The sequence below is a fragment of the Polypterus senegalus genome, chromosome 10 (assembly GCF_016835505.1).
Source record: "Polypterus senegalus isolate Bchr_013 chromosome 10, ASM1683550v1, whole genome shotgun sequence".
Taxonomy (NCBI): Eukaryota; Metazoa; Chordata; class Cladistia; order Polypteriformes; family Polypteridae; genus Polypterus; species Polypterus senegalus.
Genome location: NC_053163.1, coordinates 140,859,299 through 140,880,240, shown reverse-complemented (window position 1 = coordinate 140,880,240; position 20,942 = coordinate 140,859,299). Strand labels below are relative to the sequence as shown.

Sequence of the window (20,942 nt, the reverse complement as noted above, 5' to 3'; positions counted from 1 at the left end):
TGTACAGTCCAGATGCACCTGTGACTCACGTAGACTTTTTATTGCTCTGTGCGGTTTTGGCCGCCTTTCTATATATAATCCACCAAGACACCTGACCACGGTAGTAGCGAGGTGGAAGGGGGGTGTGAACAAAGTGCAGGAGCATCTAAGAAGACGCATGTTTGTCGCGGATGCGAATTGCTGTATGTAGCGTGTAAAACAGTTTGCTATGGTGCACGCGGTCGTGCGTTGTAACTGAAAACTCGATTTTTAAAGACTGCTCACTTCATTGTGTATACGATTGTAGGTGAATGAAAAGATGTAACTCTGGAGAGGGCAACATACAATACAGCGTTTTACACGCTGCATACAGCGATTCACATTCGCAACAAATTGTTTTACACGCTGCATACAGCGATTCACATCCGCGACAAATATGAATCTTCTTAGATGGTGCTGTCGCGTCCACCCATGCTCTCGAAGCATATACACACTGCCTGGTCATGTGCCCGCTCGCAAGAGCAACTAACAGAGACTCGACCACCAACTGTAAGACCATGGGATACCCCTCGCAAACTGCTCTACACGCCGCATACAGCGATTCACATCTGCAACATGATTTTTCTTAGATGGTCCTGTCGCGTCCACCCTCGCACTCGAAGCATACACGCTGCCTGGTCATGTGCCCGGTCGCAAGAGTAACTGACAGAGACCCGGCCACCAAGCCTAAGACCATGGGAAACCCCTCGGAAACTGTTTTACACGCTGCATACAACGATTCACATCTGCGACAAACAAACTGTTTTACACGCCGCATACAGCGATTTACATCCGTGACAAACATGCCTCTTCTTAGATAGTCCTGCCGCGTCCACCCTCGTTCTCGAAGCATACACACTGCCTGGTCATGTGGTGCCTCTGTGTGAACCGGTCAGGCACAGAGAAGGTCAGCTGCTGAGGCTGCAGGGCCTGCATTGGTGAAGCAGGTGAGACGGTAATGAAACAGAGGCACAGGGCTTATTGGTTTTTAAAGACTGCTTCCTTCATTGTGTTTTAACCTCAGTTGTAAAGGATTGTTTTAAGGATCCCATGGGATACCCCTCACAAGCTGTTTTACACGCTGCATATGGCGATTCATCTCCGAAAGAAACATGCCTCTATGAACAGTCAACGTGGCTCAGAGGTGCATGTGGACTCTACGACAGACGAACATAAATGACACTGTATTTCCTGTGTCGTTGCGTCCAAGTTGGTGGGCGTGGTTCTGCGAGTTGTCGTCGTATCCGATGGTCTTAGAGTTGGTGGGCGTGGCTCCTTCCTGCGCCCGCCAAGGGCGTCTTACTTGTCGGCAGCTTAGTGAATCCACGCCCCTTCCGGCGTGCTTTCCATGGGTGTCTTGCCTTAGTGAATTATATATATAGATTCTAAAGGGTTCACAAACTTTCAAGCACCACTGTATATCTGAGATAACAAGACAAAAATGAAGAAAAAGTAAAGAAATGTCAATTTTAATATTTATGCATTTTACGTATCCACTGGATGCTCTAAAGCAGGGGTGGGCCAAGTCAGTCGTGGAGGGCCGCAGTGGCTGCAGGTTTTTGTTCCAACCCATTTGCTTAATTAGATAACAATCCTTGCCAATAATTTAATTTCATGGCTTGTTAGTGCTTTAACTCTGCCATGTCAGGTCATTCTCATATCTGAGATTTTTTTTCTTTCTAAGGATATCATCCAAATGATTTGAAGTCTAAAACGGACGAGTAATTCTCAGTCCTTCACTTTTTTCTCTTCACTTTCCTTCCAAGTATTTAATTAAACCAACTAGTGGACAATACACACACATACACAGGTGTAAATAGAAACAAGCTAAATGAAGAAATGCTGGTTTATTTTGTCTAAGTGATAATAAGGACAAATGAAAAACTGGGAATACAGCTGTTTAAGCCTAAACTAAGCAATAAGGGTTCAAAATCGTAACGAGCGAGACCACTAAAGTGAAGCAGAAGTGTTACTTGAGCAATAAGTGCTTCTTATTAAGCAATTGGGTTGGAGCAAAAACCTGCCGCCACTGTGGCCCTCCAGGAACGACTTTGCCCACCCCTGGTCTAAAGTGATGCTCACCTTGACAAAGGGTCTTGGAGAAGGAGGGTGGGCAAGAGAGAACAGGGTCAACTGTCGTTACAGACCTAGAAAAGAGTGAGAGTGCTACAATGAAAAAGAAGAGATCCGTTATATAATTTGCTTAGTGAGTGTAGTGAGAAGTAAAGCAAAATGACACTTTTTATTGGCTACTAGAAAGATTTACAATATGCAAGCTTTCGGGGCAACTGTGAATCTTTCATCGGGCAAAATGTAATCAGATGTAATGTGTACATCTTGCCAGAAGAAGGGGCCTCAGTTGCCCCGAAAGCTTGCATATTGTAATCCTTTTAGTTAGCCAATAAAAGGGGTCATTTTGCTCGTCACTACATCCATAATGGCTAACATGGTACAACACCCAATTCCGTGGACGTAAGCTCATACGGATATCCTAGAGCTGGCATTTATGATAACAGTTCGCGAGTGTCGGTTTTCCCATTAAACGCGCTTAACAATCGCAAACCACAATTTACAATTACATTATCTACCAGTCTATATGACTGGCCACTGAAGTCATCTATTTTTTCAGTAAATGGCATATACAAGTGTATCGTATCATGTATATTTATTCTTAATTAGAAAATCACTTCTGGCTGAAACGCATTTTACAAGAAAACAAGTCCGAGACACCCGCGGTTTTTTATTCTAACGTACTGGGTAAATACAACGCCGCTGCTTCCATTGGGAAAGGATGAGAGTGATGCTACGCGTAAAAGCGCAACTTTTGACCAATCAGCTTGCAACGTTGCACCAATCCAATACGCGCATTTTCGTCGACGTCCAGAAAGGACCCAAATAACTCGGGTAGGCACGCAGATCGGGTAGCGACAGGGATAATTCCCGAAAATGCGACTGTTTTCTTTTTATGTATTGTATTTAAAATTGAAGAACCGACAAAGCTATCAATAAAATGAAACACCGGAGAGAACGCAGTATTTTCTAAAAAATGGTCTAGGATTTTTTTTACCGGCAGTATGTGAGACAGCTACGTAGCGACGTGAAGTGAAAGGACCACAGGTTCGCTAGGAGTTCGTCACTTGGGTTGGAAGTGGTTGTCCAGCTCGAAGTAGAGGAATTAAAAGAATATTCCGAGGAAAATGAGCTCCAAAGAGCTTGTTGATAAGTGTTATGGTTCCACCTCCAGTTCACGTTCTCGGTCCCGTTCTAGAGAAGCTACCAGGCGATGGCGTAGGAACAAATCTCCTTCTAGGTCTCGTTCTAATTCCAGAGAAAACAGAAAACACAGAGATCGGACTAGAGACTCAAAAAAGGGGAAGACTTGTTCTCGATCTCAGGAAAGACTGCAGAGGCGTCGCGATGAGTGGTCTAAGGCTCGGTCCAGATCGAGATCCGGGGAAGACAGACGCAAGAGGCATGATTCCAGATCCCGGGAGTGTAAGATTAGGAGATCCAAGTCTAGAGAAACGGACAGAAGATCTCGATCCCGTGAGAGTGCAGGAAGACGGACCAAAAGTCGACCTTGCGATAATGATGATGGTCACAAGAGACGACATGGACGCAGGTCTCGATCAAGAGATCTACCGGAGAAGAAAATGTCTCGTTCTGCAGACGAAAAGAAACAGAGGTATTGGAAACAACGAGAATCTCAGTCCAGAGACAAGGGAGGAGGCTGGAAAACCAGGCACCACTCTGGGTCGGATTCGACGAATGGATCTCCTTCACGTGGCAGCCCGGTAAAGCGGTTCCACTCACGGTCCGTTTCAAGGAGTGCGTCGCGGAGTGACTCGAGGTCTCCGCGACGTTTGTCCAGATCCAGTTCTCCTCGGGGACGAGGCGCCGGAAAAGGGAACGAAGAAAGAAGAACCATTTCTTTGTCTGAGGAACGGTTAAGGTAAAGTTGATGAGTGAGACCCTTAATGATGTCTACAGGTGAAGTAGTCCCCAGTAACTTGGAAATTTGTATTGCACCGTTTAAATCCAGAGTTGTAGGCACCAGTTACAGCGGTTCAAACACAATTTTATACCTCACAAAAAAGACGTGGGATCTCATAGACTAAAATGTTGCACCTTTACATATGAATATTATAGTAACGTAAACTGTAGAGTAGTTAAACGGAGATAAAACATCCAGAATCAAATGTTAGTGGAGTATGTAGCTCGAGAATGTATAGAAACAGCTATCGATAACAATCGGGTAGTATGGTGGCATAGTGGTTGGCACTGCTGATTTGCAACAAGTTCAAGTTTGTCATGTACACATACTACATACTGTACATAGCACAATAGAATGCTTACTTGAATATCTCTTTAATATTTGTTTATGAGCTTATATGTATATATACATTGTGTGCACAAATTATTAGGCAAGTCAGTGTTTTGACCTTATTATTTCTATGCACATTTTCCCACTCTAAACCACATACACCTGAATGCATATTGGATGTACTAATTTATAGGTAATATGTAATTATTTAATGAAGGATGATGTAGCTTAAAGTGATTAGGACCATCATTAGGCAGCTTCATTACCTCCGGTTATCTTATTGAGTAACTTATTGATTACTTTTAGTTTTGGCATGTTTGAAGTAAGTGTGGTCTTGAATCAAAACACAATACATGTGGTGCTCCCGTTATGTGACATGCAATACAGTACATCTGTTTTGCTATTAGCTGTGACATGCTGTCTATGAACATGAATTACACTTTTAAACTGATACAAAAATTGTGTGCGGTAAAGAATAGCAATGTTTTTAATTATCACAAGATAAAAGTGGGCCAAAATGTAGTAGCGCACTTGCATACTGTATGTATTGCACTTCAATATAAGCAACATGTTGGATTACATTTAACTTTGGCACAAATAATTTTCCATATAATACAATGTATAGTGGATTCAGAAAGTATTCAAACCCCTTCACTTTCTGCACACTTTATTGTATTTTAGATTTTAAATTTTAAATTGGTGCATTTGCCTTTTTTACTCACCAGCCTATACTCAATAGTCCATAATGGCAAAGTGAAAATATTTTTTTCAGAAAGGTTTGTAAATTTATTAAAAATCAAAAACTAAAATATCTCATTTCTAAAAATATTTAGGCTTTTTTCTGTGGCACTCCAAATTGTGGACAGGTATATCCTGTTTGCTTTAATTCTGCTTGAGATATGTCTAGTAGATGTGTCTTGGAGTCCACCTGTGGCAAATTGATTTGAACACACATCATTTAGAAAGGCATACCAATGTGTATGACAAAACCCAAGCCATGAAGGCAAATGAACTCTCCGTAGACCTCCACTATTAAATTGTGGTGAGGCAAAGATCCGGGCAAGGAAATAAAGCCATTTCTAAAGCTTTGAGTGTTCCTAGGAACACAGTGGCTTCTGTAATTGTGAAATGGAAGAAGTTTGAAACACCAGGACTCTTTTTACAGTTCTCTTTCTGTCCAACCTGAGTAACAGGACAAGGATGGCCTTGGCATGGGAGATCAACGGGAGCCTAATGGTCAGTCTTACAGAAGGACAAGAGAATGTGTTGGAAGGATGACCATCTTAGCAGCACTCCGTCAATCAAATGTTTATTGTAGAGGGGCTAGACAGAGGTAACTCTTGAGTAAAAGTCATATGACAGTTTAAAGGACTCTGAGAGCAAAGGGAAAAAAAAAATCTCTGGTCTGAGAAGCCACAAATTGAACTCTGTGGGTAGAACTCCAGGCACTGCTGATCAACTGCCTGATACCTCACCCATGGTGAAGCATAGGGATAGCAGCAGCATGACATGGGATAGGAAGACTGGTTAGAGCTGAAGGAAGGATGAATGCAACCAAATACAGTGCGGTCTTTGAAGATAACCTGCTCCCGAGTGCATGCCAACTCACACTGGGGTGATGGTGCACCTTTTAGCCCAACAATGACCTGAAGTATACAGCCAGTACAGTCCTGGAGTGACTTCATGACAAGGCTCTGAGTCTTGAGTGGCCTAGAACTGAAGCCAAAGAATATTTGTGGAGAGATGTAAGGATGGCAGTTTACAGATGCTCCCCATCCAATCTGAAGGAGTTTAACAAGATCTGCCTCGATTAATGTGATAAACTCTCCAAATCCAGGTGTGCAAAGCTAATAGAGGCTTACCCAAGAAGCAGGGCTGTGGAGTCGGTAGATAAATCCTTTGACTCTGACTCCTTAGTTTCCGGCACTTCTGACTCCTTTGTATTTTAGTATGCTAATGTATTTTCCATATTGATTAAAAGGAGGCAACATACACGTCATTTATTCACAGAACTACTGGCTAAGAAGCTGTTTTTCTATTGTATTGGCCAGTTTAAACAAAAGACAAGAACCCCTGAACACACCTCAGGCCATAGCACACATGTCCACCTACATTATTACACTTGTTTTCACTCAAATTAACTTGTTAAACACATTATATCTGAAATAAAATGAAAACACTTTTTGTAATGTACCATAATGCAGATTACAATACGTGAATGTCAGGTTGTATAATCGCTTAGCTGAACTTCACACTAGTAGTAACACAACTATGCACTGGGCTTTATTCTTACACCAGAGAAGTACTTAATTATGACTGTTGTTTGCGAAATGGGACATTTGAATTTGCTGTATTTTTTTTTTTCTCTCATTACAATTTAAATTTATTAGGAGTCGGTACATTTTTGTCGACCCCGACTCCATGCACCCAAAATTGTCTCCACAGCCCTGCCAAGAAGACTAGAAGCTGGAATTGCTACCAAAAAGGCTTCTACAAAGTACTGAACTAAAGATCTGAATACTCACGAATGAGAGATTTTAGATTTTTTTTTAATAAATTTTCAAATCATTCTGAAAACTTTTTCACTTTGTCATTATGGGCTGTTGAGTGTAGTCTGATGGGCAAAAATGGAGAATGTATCCATCAAAAAGTGAAACGATCTGAATTCTTTCTGAATCAACTGTACAACTAAGTATATTTTTAACACTTTTAGAACTTACAAATGTATGTTTATTTTCATAAGCCATTGGTCAATTAAGAATTATTAAGTGGATGTATAGAGCATAAAATGCAATGACATTTTATGTACAAATAATAAAAAAAATATATTTATTTTATATACCATGATGCACTTTAACGATTTTATCTCAAGGCTGCAGCAAAACCATTAGAACTTTGGAAAGATGTCTGTTTTATTTAATAGTGATTATAAACATATACTGTACAGTGGAACCTCGGGTCACGACTGTAATTCGTTCCAAAACTCTGTTCGCAACCCAAATTAATTTCCCCCATAGGATTGTATATAAATAAAATGAATCTTTTCCAGACTGTATGAACTGTATGTAAATATATTTTTTTAAAGATGTTTTAAGCACAAAAATAGTTAATTATACCATAGAATGCACAGTGTAGTAGTAAACGAAATGTAAAAACATTGAATAACGCTGAGAAAACCTCGAACAGAGAAAACTAACATTGCAGGAGTTCACGCTACAGCCTTACGAACCACTTGCTGTAAACACTTTTTTTTTTTTAAAGAGTTTTAAGCATAGGAGAAAAAAATGAAAATTTGAAAAATATTTAATCAATACAAAAACTAACCGTAAACCCCCAAGAAAACTAACCTTGCATGCACGCACGTCTGACCGAGAAAAATGTACAGGGAGAGACTGAGCACGTGCGGAAATTATTGGCTCGTACGAACCGGAAGGGAAACTGGCTTGTTCGTCACCCGAGTCTGTGGTCGTGAACAGATGCAAAAGTTTGGCAAACGTTTTGGTCGTAACCTGATTTGTACGTGGTCCGAGACATTCGTGACCCGCGGTTCCACTGTATTTGCAGGCCTGAAGACTGTAGACGTGTGATTGGAGGTAAACTAAACATAGGTGGCATTCATATAGTAGGCTACAGGTGAGTAAAATATGCAGCTTCATACAGTCAAGCTAAAATCACTTGAAATGTTCTCTGTCAATATGAAATTGAAGCACATCGCTACATGCCTCACCTGAGCTTGTCATCTTCTGTACAGTTGTCTAGATGAAATGTGTACTTTCTGTAACATACAAACTTTTCTAGTTATCAGCTAATATACATTTTGCTCACAGAGTAAAAAACCAAGCATATTATTTCAAATACACTGGTGCACAAGTGCAGCTCTTCTGGACCCTGCGTGATGATTTTTCCTGGGACAAAAACATTTCTGCCCAAATGACATGCAGAACACAGTTGCTGTGTCTCTCAACATGCTCTCGTGGGACCGCAGATGAGCCCTGACGTACTAAACATAAGCTCTGAAGCACTGAAAAGTTAGAGCAACTTATAGTAAATGTGGTGAAATGTATAATGTTAAAATTGCACCTAATAAAATCAAAGAAAGTAACGTGGTACAGCAGCACATATTGTGGCAAGGGTTTAAGAATCAAGGGAATGACAGAGCTCTACAGCTAAAGAGCATTGCCTGAATGAATGAGCAGCACAGTTTTGTAAGCTTGTCTTAGGAATGGACATTTTAAAATATCAAGATGTATTCTGTATCATTTATCAGAGCAATATTGTCCGATGTCATGGAATGTTCCCTTCTTTTTGACATATTGCCTACTCCTATCAAGACCTGGAAACTGCGGTAGGATAAAGGCAGCCTTCTTGTATTGTGGAAATCAAATGATTGTCATTTGAAGAAAGGGGGTACAACAATAGGGAAACCTTTATCTTGTAACGGTGCTGCCGTACGTGTGCAATCTTTTGTTCTGTTATGAATACACGGAATGTTTGCTCCGTTCAACTCTTAGTGGACTGCACAGTTACTGAAGTAATGTTTTCAAAGAGAATTCGTGCAAAATGGCATTATATAGCTTAGTGCTATGAATGTTGAAAAGAATCAATTGGAAGCCTAGGGACAGACTCCGGATCTGGTGAACATAAAATTTTAGGACATGCATGGTCTGTTCATTTACTAAACCAGCTTTTTCCATTACAAGATTACATTTCCAACATTTGCTGAGTTCGCTTTTGCCCATTTTTGAGCTGATTTTAGATATCTGATAATTGAACCCTGTAGACACCTTGTTCTTGAAGTACTTAATTTATGAGAACTCCTTCATCCAAAAAAGGGATTGAGGTAGGAAAATTAATTTGAGTTTTGTCCTTATTCATTAAGTTATTTTTTACATTGCATAAGATACCATTTCACACCTGCTTAATCCAATTTAGGGTTCTGAGAGGGACGATTCCTATCCCAGCAGCAGGGACAAAGTAGGAACCAATCCTGGATCGTATGCCAGTCCATTGCAGGGCAAGCTTTATGCAATGTTTGCAAAGTAGTATTCTACTACAGTACAGTTCTACAAAGCTGTATATGGAATTTACAGATCTGTCATAAATAAGCCATATTACTGTATTTACCAGTCACATTGCCATATTAACACACTTAATCCAATTCTCGGTTGTCGACAATATGCCAGCAGCATTTGAAGGATAACACCGATACAAAAGTCATTTCATACACACTCGGTGACACTTTAAGTGAAACTAACCAGCAGCATCAGGAGTAAGGCAGGACTCACTCGCTAATCTATCACAGGGCTTTTTTTTTTTTTTTGTTTAGTTTAAGTTTTAAATGTGCCCACATGGGTGATGCTGTGCTCCACTTTACAGTCAGATCCATATTGAGATATGTCCGGATTTGATCTGTAGCAGTTCGTTTATACTGTTAAGTTATAAAATACTATTTTACTTAGAAGACTGTGAAGCTCTGTGCTGTGAGAGTGGGAAGGAATAATGGACGTCAAGCTGCATAAAGGGGAGACACAAGTCCTCCACTGTTGTCAGGCTCATGTTTTTTTCATCATACGTACCAGAAACATCTGCCCACACAAGGGTTTTTTGAGAACACATTATTTATTTATTTTACTGTTTATTTCCCTTGCACAGAATGAACTTCAGTACTTCCCTGAGTCACCAGCCTCACCCCCAGTCAGTTGGCTGGAACTTCAAGTTATACAACAAGCGGACATTAGAGGGCATGTTTTAATTGGCATGGATACTCACTTTTTAATTGTGAAATCAAAGGAATTGGTAGAGGTGCACAGTTACGACAAAATGAATAATTTACAATTATTGCCTTTAATGTTATAATTGCGATTATTAATTTAACAGTGCAATGAAATACACACCTTGTCTTGTCAACTGATTAACCTGTATTCTATTTACACACAGTGCAGTAGAAACCCCACTTTACAGGGAACCACTAAAAAGTTTTAATATGAAATTGTTAAATGCTGGGTTAGTTGAAAAAATTAAAAGTTCAGCATTTAGTAATGTTTCTTATATATATATATATATATATATATATATATATAGCAAAAAAAGAAACGTCCCTTTTTCAGGGCTGTGTATTTCAACAATAATGTTTTAAAAATCCAAATAACTTTACAGATCTTCATTGTAAAGGGTTTAAACAATGTTTTCCATGCATGTTCAATTAACCATAATCAATTAATTAACATGCACCTGTGGACTGGTCGTGAAGACCTTAACAGCTTACAGAAAGTTGGCATTTAAGGTCACAATTCTAAAAACGCAGGACACTAAAGAGACTTGTCTACCGACTGTGAAAAACACCCAAAGAAAGATGCCCAGGGTCCCTGCTCATCTGCGTGAATGTGCATTAGGCATGCTGCAGGGAGGCATGAGGACTGCTGAATAAATTGCCATGTCCGCACTGTGAGACGCCTAAGACAGCGCTACAGGGAGACAGGAAGGACAGCTGATCATCCTCGCAGTGGAAGACCACGTGTAACAACACCTGCACAGGATCGGTACATCCGAATATCACACCTGCGTGACAGGTACAGGATGGCCACAACAACTGCCCGAGTCACACCAGGAACACACAATCCCTCCATCAGTGCTCAGACTGTCCGCAATAGGCTGAGAGAGGCTGGACTGAGGGCTTGTAGGCCTGTTGTAAGGCAGGTCCTTACCAGACATCACCAGCAACAACGCCGCCTATGGGCACAAACCCACCTTCGCTGGACCAGACAGGAGTGGCAAAAAGTGCTCTTCACTGATGAGTCACGGTTTTGTCTCACCAGGGGTGATGGACGGATTCGTGTTTATCGTCGAAGGAATGAGCGTTACACGAGGCCTGTACCCTGGAGCGGGATCGATTTGGATCGATGGCTAGGGCCATTCCCCCCAGAAATATCCAGGAACTTGCAGGTGCCTTGGTGGAAGAGTGGGGTAACATCTCACAGCAAGAACTGACAAATCTGGTCCAGTCCATGAGGAGGAGATGCACTGCAGTACTTCAAGCAGCTGGTGGCCACACCAGATACTGACTGGTACTTTTGATTTTGAGCCTCCCTTCATTCAGGGACACATTGTGAAACATTTTTAGTTTATGTCTTATGGTGTTGACACTTTTACTGTTCATACAGATATTTACACATTAAGTTTACTGAAAGTAAAAACAGTTGAAAGTCCGAGGACGTTTCTTTTTTTGCTGAGTATGTGTGTGTGTATATATATATATATATATATATATATATATATATATATATATATATATATATATATATATATATATATATATATATAATATAAATAATATCCAACATCTGTATGTCTGTCCGCTTTTCACGAGAAAACTACTTAATGGATTTAGATCACATTTTTTTCTAGAATTGGGTTGAACATTCCGGTTGATTTTTGCAATTTCTCTCATCGCACTAAGTATCATAGTTCGCTTGCAGGAGTAATATATTCGCTCTAATCCGAGACTGAGGCTGCAGGCCAAGGGGAGGCGGAAGTGTCACGTCAGGAGTGTGGAGCCAGGCAGGGCCCTCCTCGCTGTCCTGTTTCACTACTAACCGGGTGGAGCCGCAGGGGACTACTAGTTTGGAATAAAGTAAAGGCATCGTAACTTTGGAAGAATAATTGCAGGGTGGATGACTTCTCTTACCCTCAGTATTGATCATATTTAAAAACCTTTGCTATGCTCAGCTTTAATCAAAGCCATGTCTTTTGATAAATAAAATGCAGTGACTACAGTAGTCCAATATTGCTTTCAAAAGTCTGCTTCATCCAGACATGAATTAAAGCAGAAACAGGTGTTGGTTAACTGTGTTACAGACCTAAAGGTTACTGGAACTTGATGCTGCTTGCTTAGCTTTTGTGTGCTCTGAATACTGGACTGTACGGTTGAATTTTAATTGGGTATATAAATATTTGCACAGTACACTTTTGAAAACAAAATATTTTCAGAAAGTCACAACTCTCCATTTTGGCATGTAAATATCAGATGATCTACATGTATTTACAAAATGAGTTATACTTTTCAATTTTTCTGGAAGCTGGTGTAAACTGAAAAGAAATACATGCACACTTTATAGAAAAAGCTGTTTGGAATCAAACTCCTAAAAATGTGTTTAGCATTTAGCATGTTAGTCCTATGATGTAAATACCTCTGATTTACCAGTGCACTCGTGCTTAGTGAGTGTATCTGTGCTTGATTACAACACTTACACGCTGTTCAGAGCAGTTTGTAATGGGGAAAACTTGATTATTGAGAGATCAGAAGTACTAAACGGTAAGGCTGGGCGATGTACCAAGTTTTTGAAAACTAACAACATTTTTTTCATACAAGATATAGGATGAGGCAATATTGTTTATATCGATATATTCTATGTTGAGTTAAAATTATACTCTTACAGCCACCAGTTTGCCTTTCTCTTCTCCCCATCTGTCTCTCGCACAACTTCACCCTGCCCCACTGCTTCACTTGGTAACTCCTCCAGGCAGCGACAGGATGGAGACAGATAAAGACACGAAGGAAGCTATCAAATAAGAGCTGGTTGGTTAAAAAAATAACAATGGCTCAATTATTTGGAAATGGTTTGGGTTCAAAGTGTCTCTTTTCTAGCAGGGCTGAATATTTTTCCAAAAAACTCATAAATCATAAATACAATTCAATACATAGAATAGAACACAAGTATTCCTAAATACAATATAATAGTATAATAGAAATATTACAAGTACAGAGCAGAATTCAACAGCAGATGATATCCCATAATATGATTTGGATTTGTTCAGAGTCCTAGAGACCTCATCCATCAAGCTGCCTCCCCCTATTGGCCATTCCACAGCTGTGTCAGTGCTGGGCCAGCTAATCCGATGAAAGGAACCCTCTACCCGAGGATTCCTGCGATCCTCCATCAGAGATGACTTTACCTTGGGCGGGCAAAACAACTTGGCGGGTGGGTCGTGGCACCGAGTACCACATTTGAGTATCAAGAAGAGAAAGAATAGGTGAGGGGTAGTAACAAATTATAACTATCCTATTACTTGTGTTGGTTGGATAATGGATGGATGGATATTACTTGTGTTTTAGTGGTAATGACTAACAACAGAGATGCAGTCTGTACAGTTAATCAGCAGCTCTAGTCAGGGTGTGCTAAACTGAAGTAGTGAGTCTTCAGCCGGGATTTGAAAGCTGAGACTGAAGTGGTATCTCTTATAGTAGCAGGCAGACCATTCCACAGTTTAGGGGCCCTGTAACTAAAAGCTCGACCTCCCATTGTTATTTTATTAATCCTTGGAATCCTAAGCAGACCGACATCTTGAGATCTTAATGTGCACTCTGGTTTGTAAGTCATGATAGGTTCAGACAAGTATGCCGGACCTTAGCCATGTAAGGCTTTATATGTTAAAATGCAGATTTTGAAATCTGCCCTAAACTTAACTGGGAGCCAGTGCAAGGATTTAAGAACTGGAGTTATGTGTTTGTATTTTCTTATTCTTGTTTTTGCAGCAGTATTTTGGATTAACTGGAAGCTGTGTGAAGAACATTTTGAACATTCAGTGAACACCACATTGCAGTTGTCAGTCCTACTAAAAATAAATTCATGAATTAATTTCTCAGAAAACACCTTATTTTCCCAACATTTTTAAGATGGAAGAAACATAATTTAGACAACCTTGTAATGTGTGCTTTAAATGACATGCTAGAGTCAAAGATAACTCCTAGATTGTGGGCTGATTCAGTAAAATTAATGGCAATTCCAATGGAGTTAAATGATGACAAAATATTGTTGTGATCAGCATCATTCCCTCCAATAATTAACATCTCTGTTTTATCAGTGTTTAAAGATGAGTAGTTCTTATTTATCCACTCCTTTAATTCACTAACATAATTATTTAAAGATAACATCGGAGAAACTTCATTTGGTCTAAAAGAAAGTTATAGCTGGGTGTCATCTGCATACGAGTGAAAATTAATATTATGTTTTCTAATGAGAGATCCCAGTGGAAGCATGTAAAGCGAAAACAGTAAAGGTCCCTGTACTGAGCCCAGCGGAACACCATTGTGTATAATGATGGAGTACTGTCAGCACACTTCTGTACATATTGGATTCAATTTGATAAATAAGAACTAAACCAGGCAAGGACACTGCCTGTAAGCTCAATGTCATTTTCTAGCCTGTGCAGTAAAGTAGAATGGGCAATGGTGTCAAACACTGCGCTTAAGTCTTAACAACATAAGTACAGTGGAGTTACCTTCGTCACAAGATATCAGATGTCGTTTACAACACGCTTTAGTGCCATTTTTGTACTATGACCAGTGCGGAAATCAGACTGGAATTTCTCAAATAAATTGTGATGTGTAAGGTGTGACTGAAGCTGATTGGCAACAAATTTTTCGAGTATTTTAGAGAAAGGGTAAATTTGAAATGGATCTATAATTATTAAGTATATGTGGGTCTAGGTCTGACTTTTTAAGTAACGGTTTAATGACTGACACTTTTATTGCATCAGTACTGTGCCATTCAATAATGAACCATTAATAATGCCAAGAATAGGCGCTGTAAAAACATCCATTGCACTTTTTACTAGTTTTGCTGGCACTGGGTCTAGGGAGCAAGTAATAGGTTTAATTTTAGAAATTAAAGTCGAGACATCCTGCTCGGTTACAGGATTAAAATTTCTAAATTGTTAAATGCAATGTGAGACGGGGTCTGCCAAGCTAGTATGTGGTTTGCACTGTGATGCTGAGATCTTATATTTTTTCATTTTAGATCTCAATCTCCAGATCCCTTGTACCAAATCATAGTCCAGCAAGTCAGAGTCCAATTCAAAATAATAAAATTTACACAAAATGTCATCTGTGGAGTACTTTGCATTTCACATTCGCTTCACTCTCTCGCCCGAAGTCTGTGCCATTCTAGACCATAGACATATATAGATAGACGCCGCATTCACTGTGTTTCCCAGTCGAAACGATACGTCAGAGCATCCGCCTTATTGCGAGTGGCAGAAGTGCCATTTAAACTAATACAGGTAGACGTGGAAACCGGGTTTTCTGATGAAAAAACAATAACGTTTAAAACAGTATCGTTTACATACAGCAGATTTTGGCGAATCGTTTAAATGCAATTATTTATATCCATTTATACACTTATAATGGCAATAATTAAAAAATAGTAATAATTATTATTATTAAATAATTCCTCCCATATAAGCAACATTTCTCGGGCTGCTTTCCCCCATCTCCGAAACATTTCTAGACTTCGTCCTGTTGTTACGCAACACTTTACTGAAGTATCGGTTAATGCCACCTCACGTATAGATTACTGTAATGCTATTCTATCTGACATCCCACAGAAACTTATCCATTGCTTACAACTTCTTCAAAATTCTGCTGCCAGAATCCACTGAACATATTACACCTACTCTCACTCTCGGCTTTGCTGGTTCCCTGTTAACTACTGAATACAATACTAAATCCCGCTCTTAACATTTAAAGCTCCCCCCAACCTCACTGATCTCCGACAGACTTACACTCCCTCTCGCTCACTCAGATCCTGTAATTTGAGAGTATTCAGTCTGGCAATATGGTGCAGCCTTAGACAGAACTAAAGACATAAGCATGAAATGATGGTTGTCAATTTCAAACTGTGTTTCCCCAATGTGCTCCTTGAGAAAAAACATCATCAAGTTTAAGAAATGTTAACAGCTAACAACAATCTACACAGTTTGTGACTAAATACATTTAGCCAAAACGTTGTTTGGAGGCTCACTTGAGCACAAAAATGCATAGCTTTGCGTAGCTAAAGTATATTATAAAACGGGATTTTCAAATGGCCAAATATAACCAAAACAATTGTTCAGCCTTACATAGGAAATGAAATGCAATTGAAATGAAAATTGTTGGACAAGTGTTTAGCACAAGGAAGGAGGTGGACACCTGTCCACGTCCACTACCAACAACAACATTGAGCAAGTCCTTACCCTGATTCTGATGAACCGATAAAGGATTTCAGCCCCGGGTGCACCTTGAGCCCATAAAACGTTGATCACTTCTCGCAGCTCTTCTTTGGTGCAAATGGAGAGTGATGTGCCCATGTTCACTCCTAGAAAACAGCAAGAGAAACTCAATGTTCAGAGTTGAAACTTTACCATGATGACCTCTGACACACCGTGTTTCCACATGTGCGGGGAAAGCTGTACAGTCAACCCAAACAAAATTATCAAAATCGTATAAATAATTATAGACTTAACTTCATATGTATATCTGTTATTTCTGTTTGCAAAGATTTCTAAAACGTTTGTTTGTTATGGTGGAAAAATTCATGTAAATTATCTTAGCACAAGTCTGCATAGCAAACAAATGTGAAAGAAGTCAAACTGCGTGTGTAGAAAGTTTACTGCAGTTCATCCTGCTCCGATCTACTGGGGAGTTGGTGGTTGAGAGTTACAGGTTGTTTTATATTTATTTATTTGACTGATGTATTTGTTCAGTGACACTTACTTATGGTTTAAACACCAGTGTCATAGCCAATAGGCTCCTCAGCCTCATTTCTTCTACACACATGACCATTGGACTTTAATAGGCAACAGCAACTAATCTTCATTGTATTAACTTGCATTTTGATTTTTCTTTTAGGCCCAGATCAAGTGAAAATAAACGCAAAAAAGACAAAAGAAAACACAAAAGTGAGAAAAAGACAAAGAAACATAGTAGATCCAGATCAAGGAGCTCATCTGTGTCCAGCACTGGGTGCCACCAAGAAAGCCGTGAAGCAAGCCCCAGCAACAGGAAAGATCAGCTTCTGCAGGACTGGCTTTCCCGGCACCGGAGGTCTCCATCAAGAAACTCCATGACTTCAGTGTCTTCAGAGTCACCCACCCGTGATGCAGCAGAGAGCCATCTAGCAATGGGAACGACCATGGAGGATGCCCATGTGGCCAGAGAGGAGCTGCATAAACAAAAGGAGATGATGAAGGCATTGGAAGCCCCTGAAGAGAAACGAGCTCGGCGCTTGGCAAAGAAAGAGGCCAAGGAGCGAAGGAAAAGGAAGAAGATGGGCTGGAGTGAGGAGTACATGGGTTATACCAATGCTGATAACCCCTTTGGAGACAACAATCTGCTGGGAACCTTTAAATGGCAAAAGGTGTGTTTTGTGTGTCACTTGGTTATTGGGGCTTCTTCACCTATAGGTGGAATCTCTTGACATGTGGTCTGAAGGACTGGGCACTGCCAGTGTTTGTGGTTCCATTCAGGTGAGAAGTGTAACATCAGTGACAGGATACTCATCTTATGTTCCAAGAGTACAGAAGCCTTGTCTTACATTTCCTCCTCTCATTCAAGTAGTCTAAAGCAGTAGCGCCTCTGAAGGAACTATGGGATTTTAAGGGACATCTTGGCAGTGCAGAAAAGTGTAGTAAGCTTTGAAGTGTTTGGCTTTAAAATTAAGTTGGTGAGGACATGCAGAAGCTCATTTAGTCAACTATACAAGGAGCTTTACACCGGCCATTTATTGCTTAAGTGTTTGAGAAGACCGACCATTTTCACTGGATTAGTCAACTGATCATTTCTGCAATATAAAGCCTAACAACAGTGCCATGGTGTTAACTAAATCATTCTGATCTCTCTGCAGGCACTGGAAAAGAAAGGAATCAGTCACTTGGGAGAGAAGGAGCTGAAGGACCGCAACAAACACATCCAAGAGGAAAACCGGAGGGAGCTCCAGAAGGTAATGTGTGCCTACATGTGTACAATACAATACGACTTCTTTTTGAATAGCACTCTTTACTGAGTGCAGGTGCAGATTTCAGTAAATAATTCTCACTTAAAATGCAAGTATAGAATAAACTAATAACTAAATACAGGATTGGTACACTTATAAATGCAGATTTGTTAAAACACTTAAAGAACAAGGTAGAAACTGATTAAACGTAAATTGAAACCAACAATATCTGTTCATTAATTAATTGATAAACTGTGGCCAGTTGACAACAGCGGAGATTCAAATTGTTAAAGAAAAAGTCAAATATGAAATTAACAGTCCTGAAGACCACCGCCAACTGGCCGCCTTTCCGCTCTTGGGTTTTCTGTAGTGGAGTTTATGCTGGCCGTCCAATCTGATGAGACCAATGAAGCTGATGATCCCGACACTCCTTTATCCGGGATGACTTGTCCATATGCAGGAGTGCAGCCTGGCAGTAGAGCAGTGGCACCAAATGCCACATCCAGATTCAGATGCAGAGAAGAGACACAGAATAGAGGAGGGTTAAAAACAGTTTAAAATAGCATGAAACTTACATTTTTGTACAGATGACTAACAGAAATGCAGTATGCACAGCTAATCAGCAGCTCTGGGCAGGGTGTGCTAGACTAAAGTATTAAGTTCTCAGCCAAGATTTAAAAGCTGAAACTGAAGAGTCATCTCTTATATTAATTAGCATGCAGATCATTCCACAGCTTTGAGGCCCCGTGACTAAAATCTCAACCTTTATTAATCAAAGATTCAAACAAGTATTACTGCTGATTAGGTATCCCGGAGCAGTTTAAGGCACTGTGCATCTGAATGCAAGTTTTTTGCGTGAATGCTCAAGAGTTGGTGTGCATATTTAACATTATGATAAAATATTCAGTAACAGTTTTGGGGTACAGATTAAATCTGGTTAAATATGTAGGGCCATATGGATTACATTTTTTTTTATCAATTGCCATTTTAATTTCTTTCATTTTCAGATTTTTGGTATTTATTTTTGTGTGATTCACATTTTTATGTTTTTAATTTCTATTGCGTGAAATTTACAGTATAGGTTCAAATAAAAAAGCAACTGCATCATTTTGTTTTTAGTATTTTCTAAATAGCTTCTCTCACAAGAACGAGACATGGACAGATAAAGGTTTGGGGCAGCCACCCGTATAATGTATCCTGGCTGCAAAAGTCATTTTGACAAATAATCAGCACTGAAGTGCATTCAACTGAGTCCAAAACAAGACTGAGGAAACAAAGGAAAAGGGGCAGGTTTTAAAGGGGGAGACAGGAAGTGAGGTCATATGGATCCGGCACGTGGTCTTCCACCATTGGTTCATAGCCGGACGTGACATCAGAGGGACTGGAGCTGGTGTGGCTGACTTCCATTGGCTCAGTCCCGGAAGTGATGTCAGGAGAGCCAGGTGAAATCCACAGGGAATGGTCTACAGGCAAGGGAGAAAAAGAGTCAGTGCACTCTGCCACACCCCGGCATGCCTCCGAACTGCCTTCACTCAAGCCCTTTAGCTGCCTCCCATGCGCACGTGTGTGACACTTCTTTTAAATTGCCAGTAAAAAATGTAGTACAAGTGGAAAACAATTAGACCTGAAACTTTTAACCTTAATTATCTTAAATGTTTCATATAAACTTAAAGTATTAAATTAACTTGCTTCATAACTTTACTTTAGTTAAATTTAGGGCTGGGCAGGTAACGCGTTATTATCACATTAATGCATTAATTAATTAACACCGACAATTATTTTATTGCATATTAACGCATCTTTGCTCTTATTATTATTTGGAAAGCCTCAGTCTCGCTAGCGATCGACAGAGATCAGTGATCTTCTCGTTACAGCGCTTTTTGATACGCTTTTGCTAAAAGGAAAGTTAGCTTTGCTGATTTGACCTCGATTCCCTGCGCATGCATGAGTAGCGAAGAGTAAACAGCTTCTTAAATTGCATGTGGAGAGATACCAAAGTGAATGCTCAAAGCAAAATAATCCGTGGATGACTTTTTTCGCATTATCGCTGAAGCTGACTCATTGGACTCTGATTTTGATGCAAGTGATCTGGAGATGTAGATCGAAAACGAAAGTGAGGTACCGGCATCAGCTGATCGGTCCCCAGCTGATCATGGTGCTGAATCACGTTCGTGTAGCTGATGCACCTATGGCAATGTTCGCCTGGGAGGTACAAACCATATTGTGTCTCACTGCGACTGTCACCCCTGCGCCCCTGACTCACAAAGACAGCCAGGCAGCTAGCCCACCGTGCATTCCTGCTGGCTGGTGAGCCGCCGCCCGCGCAGCTGCTGCAAACGGGCACCGACAGCAGGCACAACAAGCAGCAACAGACGTTTATTTTGATTTTTGTGTGAAACCATTGGTTTGTGCGCTTTTTTTTTTTTTTATTTTTTGGAAAAAATATTAGCCCTCAAAGAGTTGCTACTGAACATAAACTGTTTGTGTTGCTCCCTGATAAAAGAAAATGTTTCTGCTGGTATCTGTTCAGATAAGAAAAGAAAACAGATTTAAAAATGTTAACTTGCTGTTGCTCGGAAGGTGTCTGTTATAATGTTGTGATCGTGGCTCTGTACTCTGAGGGTAACTTGGTTTTCTATAACAAACTTGATAAAACATTAATGCCCTGGCTGTGGCAAATAGCTTTGGTTTTATATTTGATTTGATTATATTAATGTTTAAACTGAGATTTACAGGAAATATTTTGAACTGCTGCTATATAAAGAGAATAGTGCTGTTAAAAATCACCTAGATTTGTTTAAAGTGTTTGCAAACCAAATACGTGCAATATACTACTTTTTGAGTTCATTATT

At 40.0% G+C, this 20,942-nt stretch overlaps 1 protein-coding gene and 1 long non-coding RNA gene across 3 annotated transcripts in view; one reads left to right on the top strand and one right to left on the bottom strand.

Annotated features, from left to right (window-relative positions):
• Window positions 1-1,408: 1,408 nt before the first annotated feature.
• On the bottom strand, window positions 1,409-2,878 carry LOC120537728. Its single transcript, XR_005635381.1, has 3 exons — window positions 2,773-2,878; window positions 2,101-2,184; window positions 1,409-1,440 (listed from the first exon to the last, which is right to left on the bottom strand). It is a non-coding gene; the product is annotated as an uncharacterized LOC120537728 (long non-coding RNA).
• A 31-nt stretch (window positions 2,879-2,909) lies between these two features.
• Window positions 2,910-20,942, top strand: part of cactin — a 44,903-nt gene continuing 26,870 nt past the window's right edge. The window contains exons 1-3 of one of the 2 annotated variants that reach the window (XM_039766884.1): window positions 2,910-3,970; window positions 17,007-17,514; window positions 18,001-18,096. In XM_039766884.1, the coding sequence (XP_039622818.1) occupies window positions 3,216-3,970; window positions 17,007-17,514; window positions 18,001-18,096 (1,359 nt within the window). In that variant the 5' untranslated portion in view covers window positions 2,910-3,215. The remainder of the gene's footprint in view (window positions 3,971-17,006; window positions 17,515-18,000; window positions 18,097-20,942) is intronic. The other variant, XM_039766882.1, reaches the window with a different exon arrangement.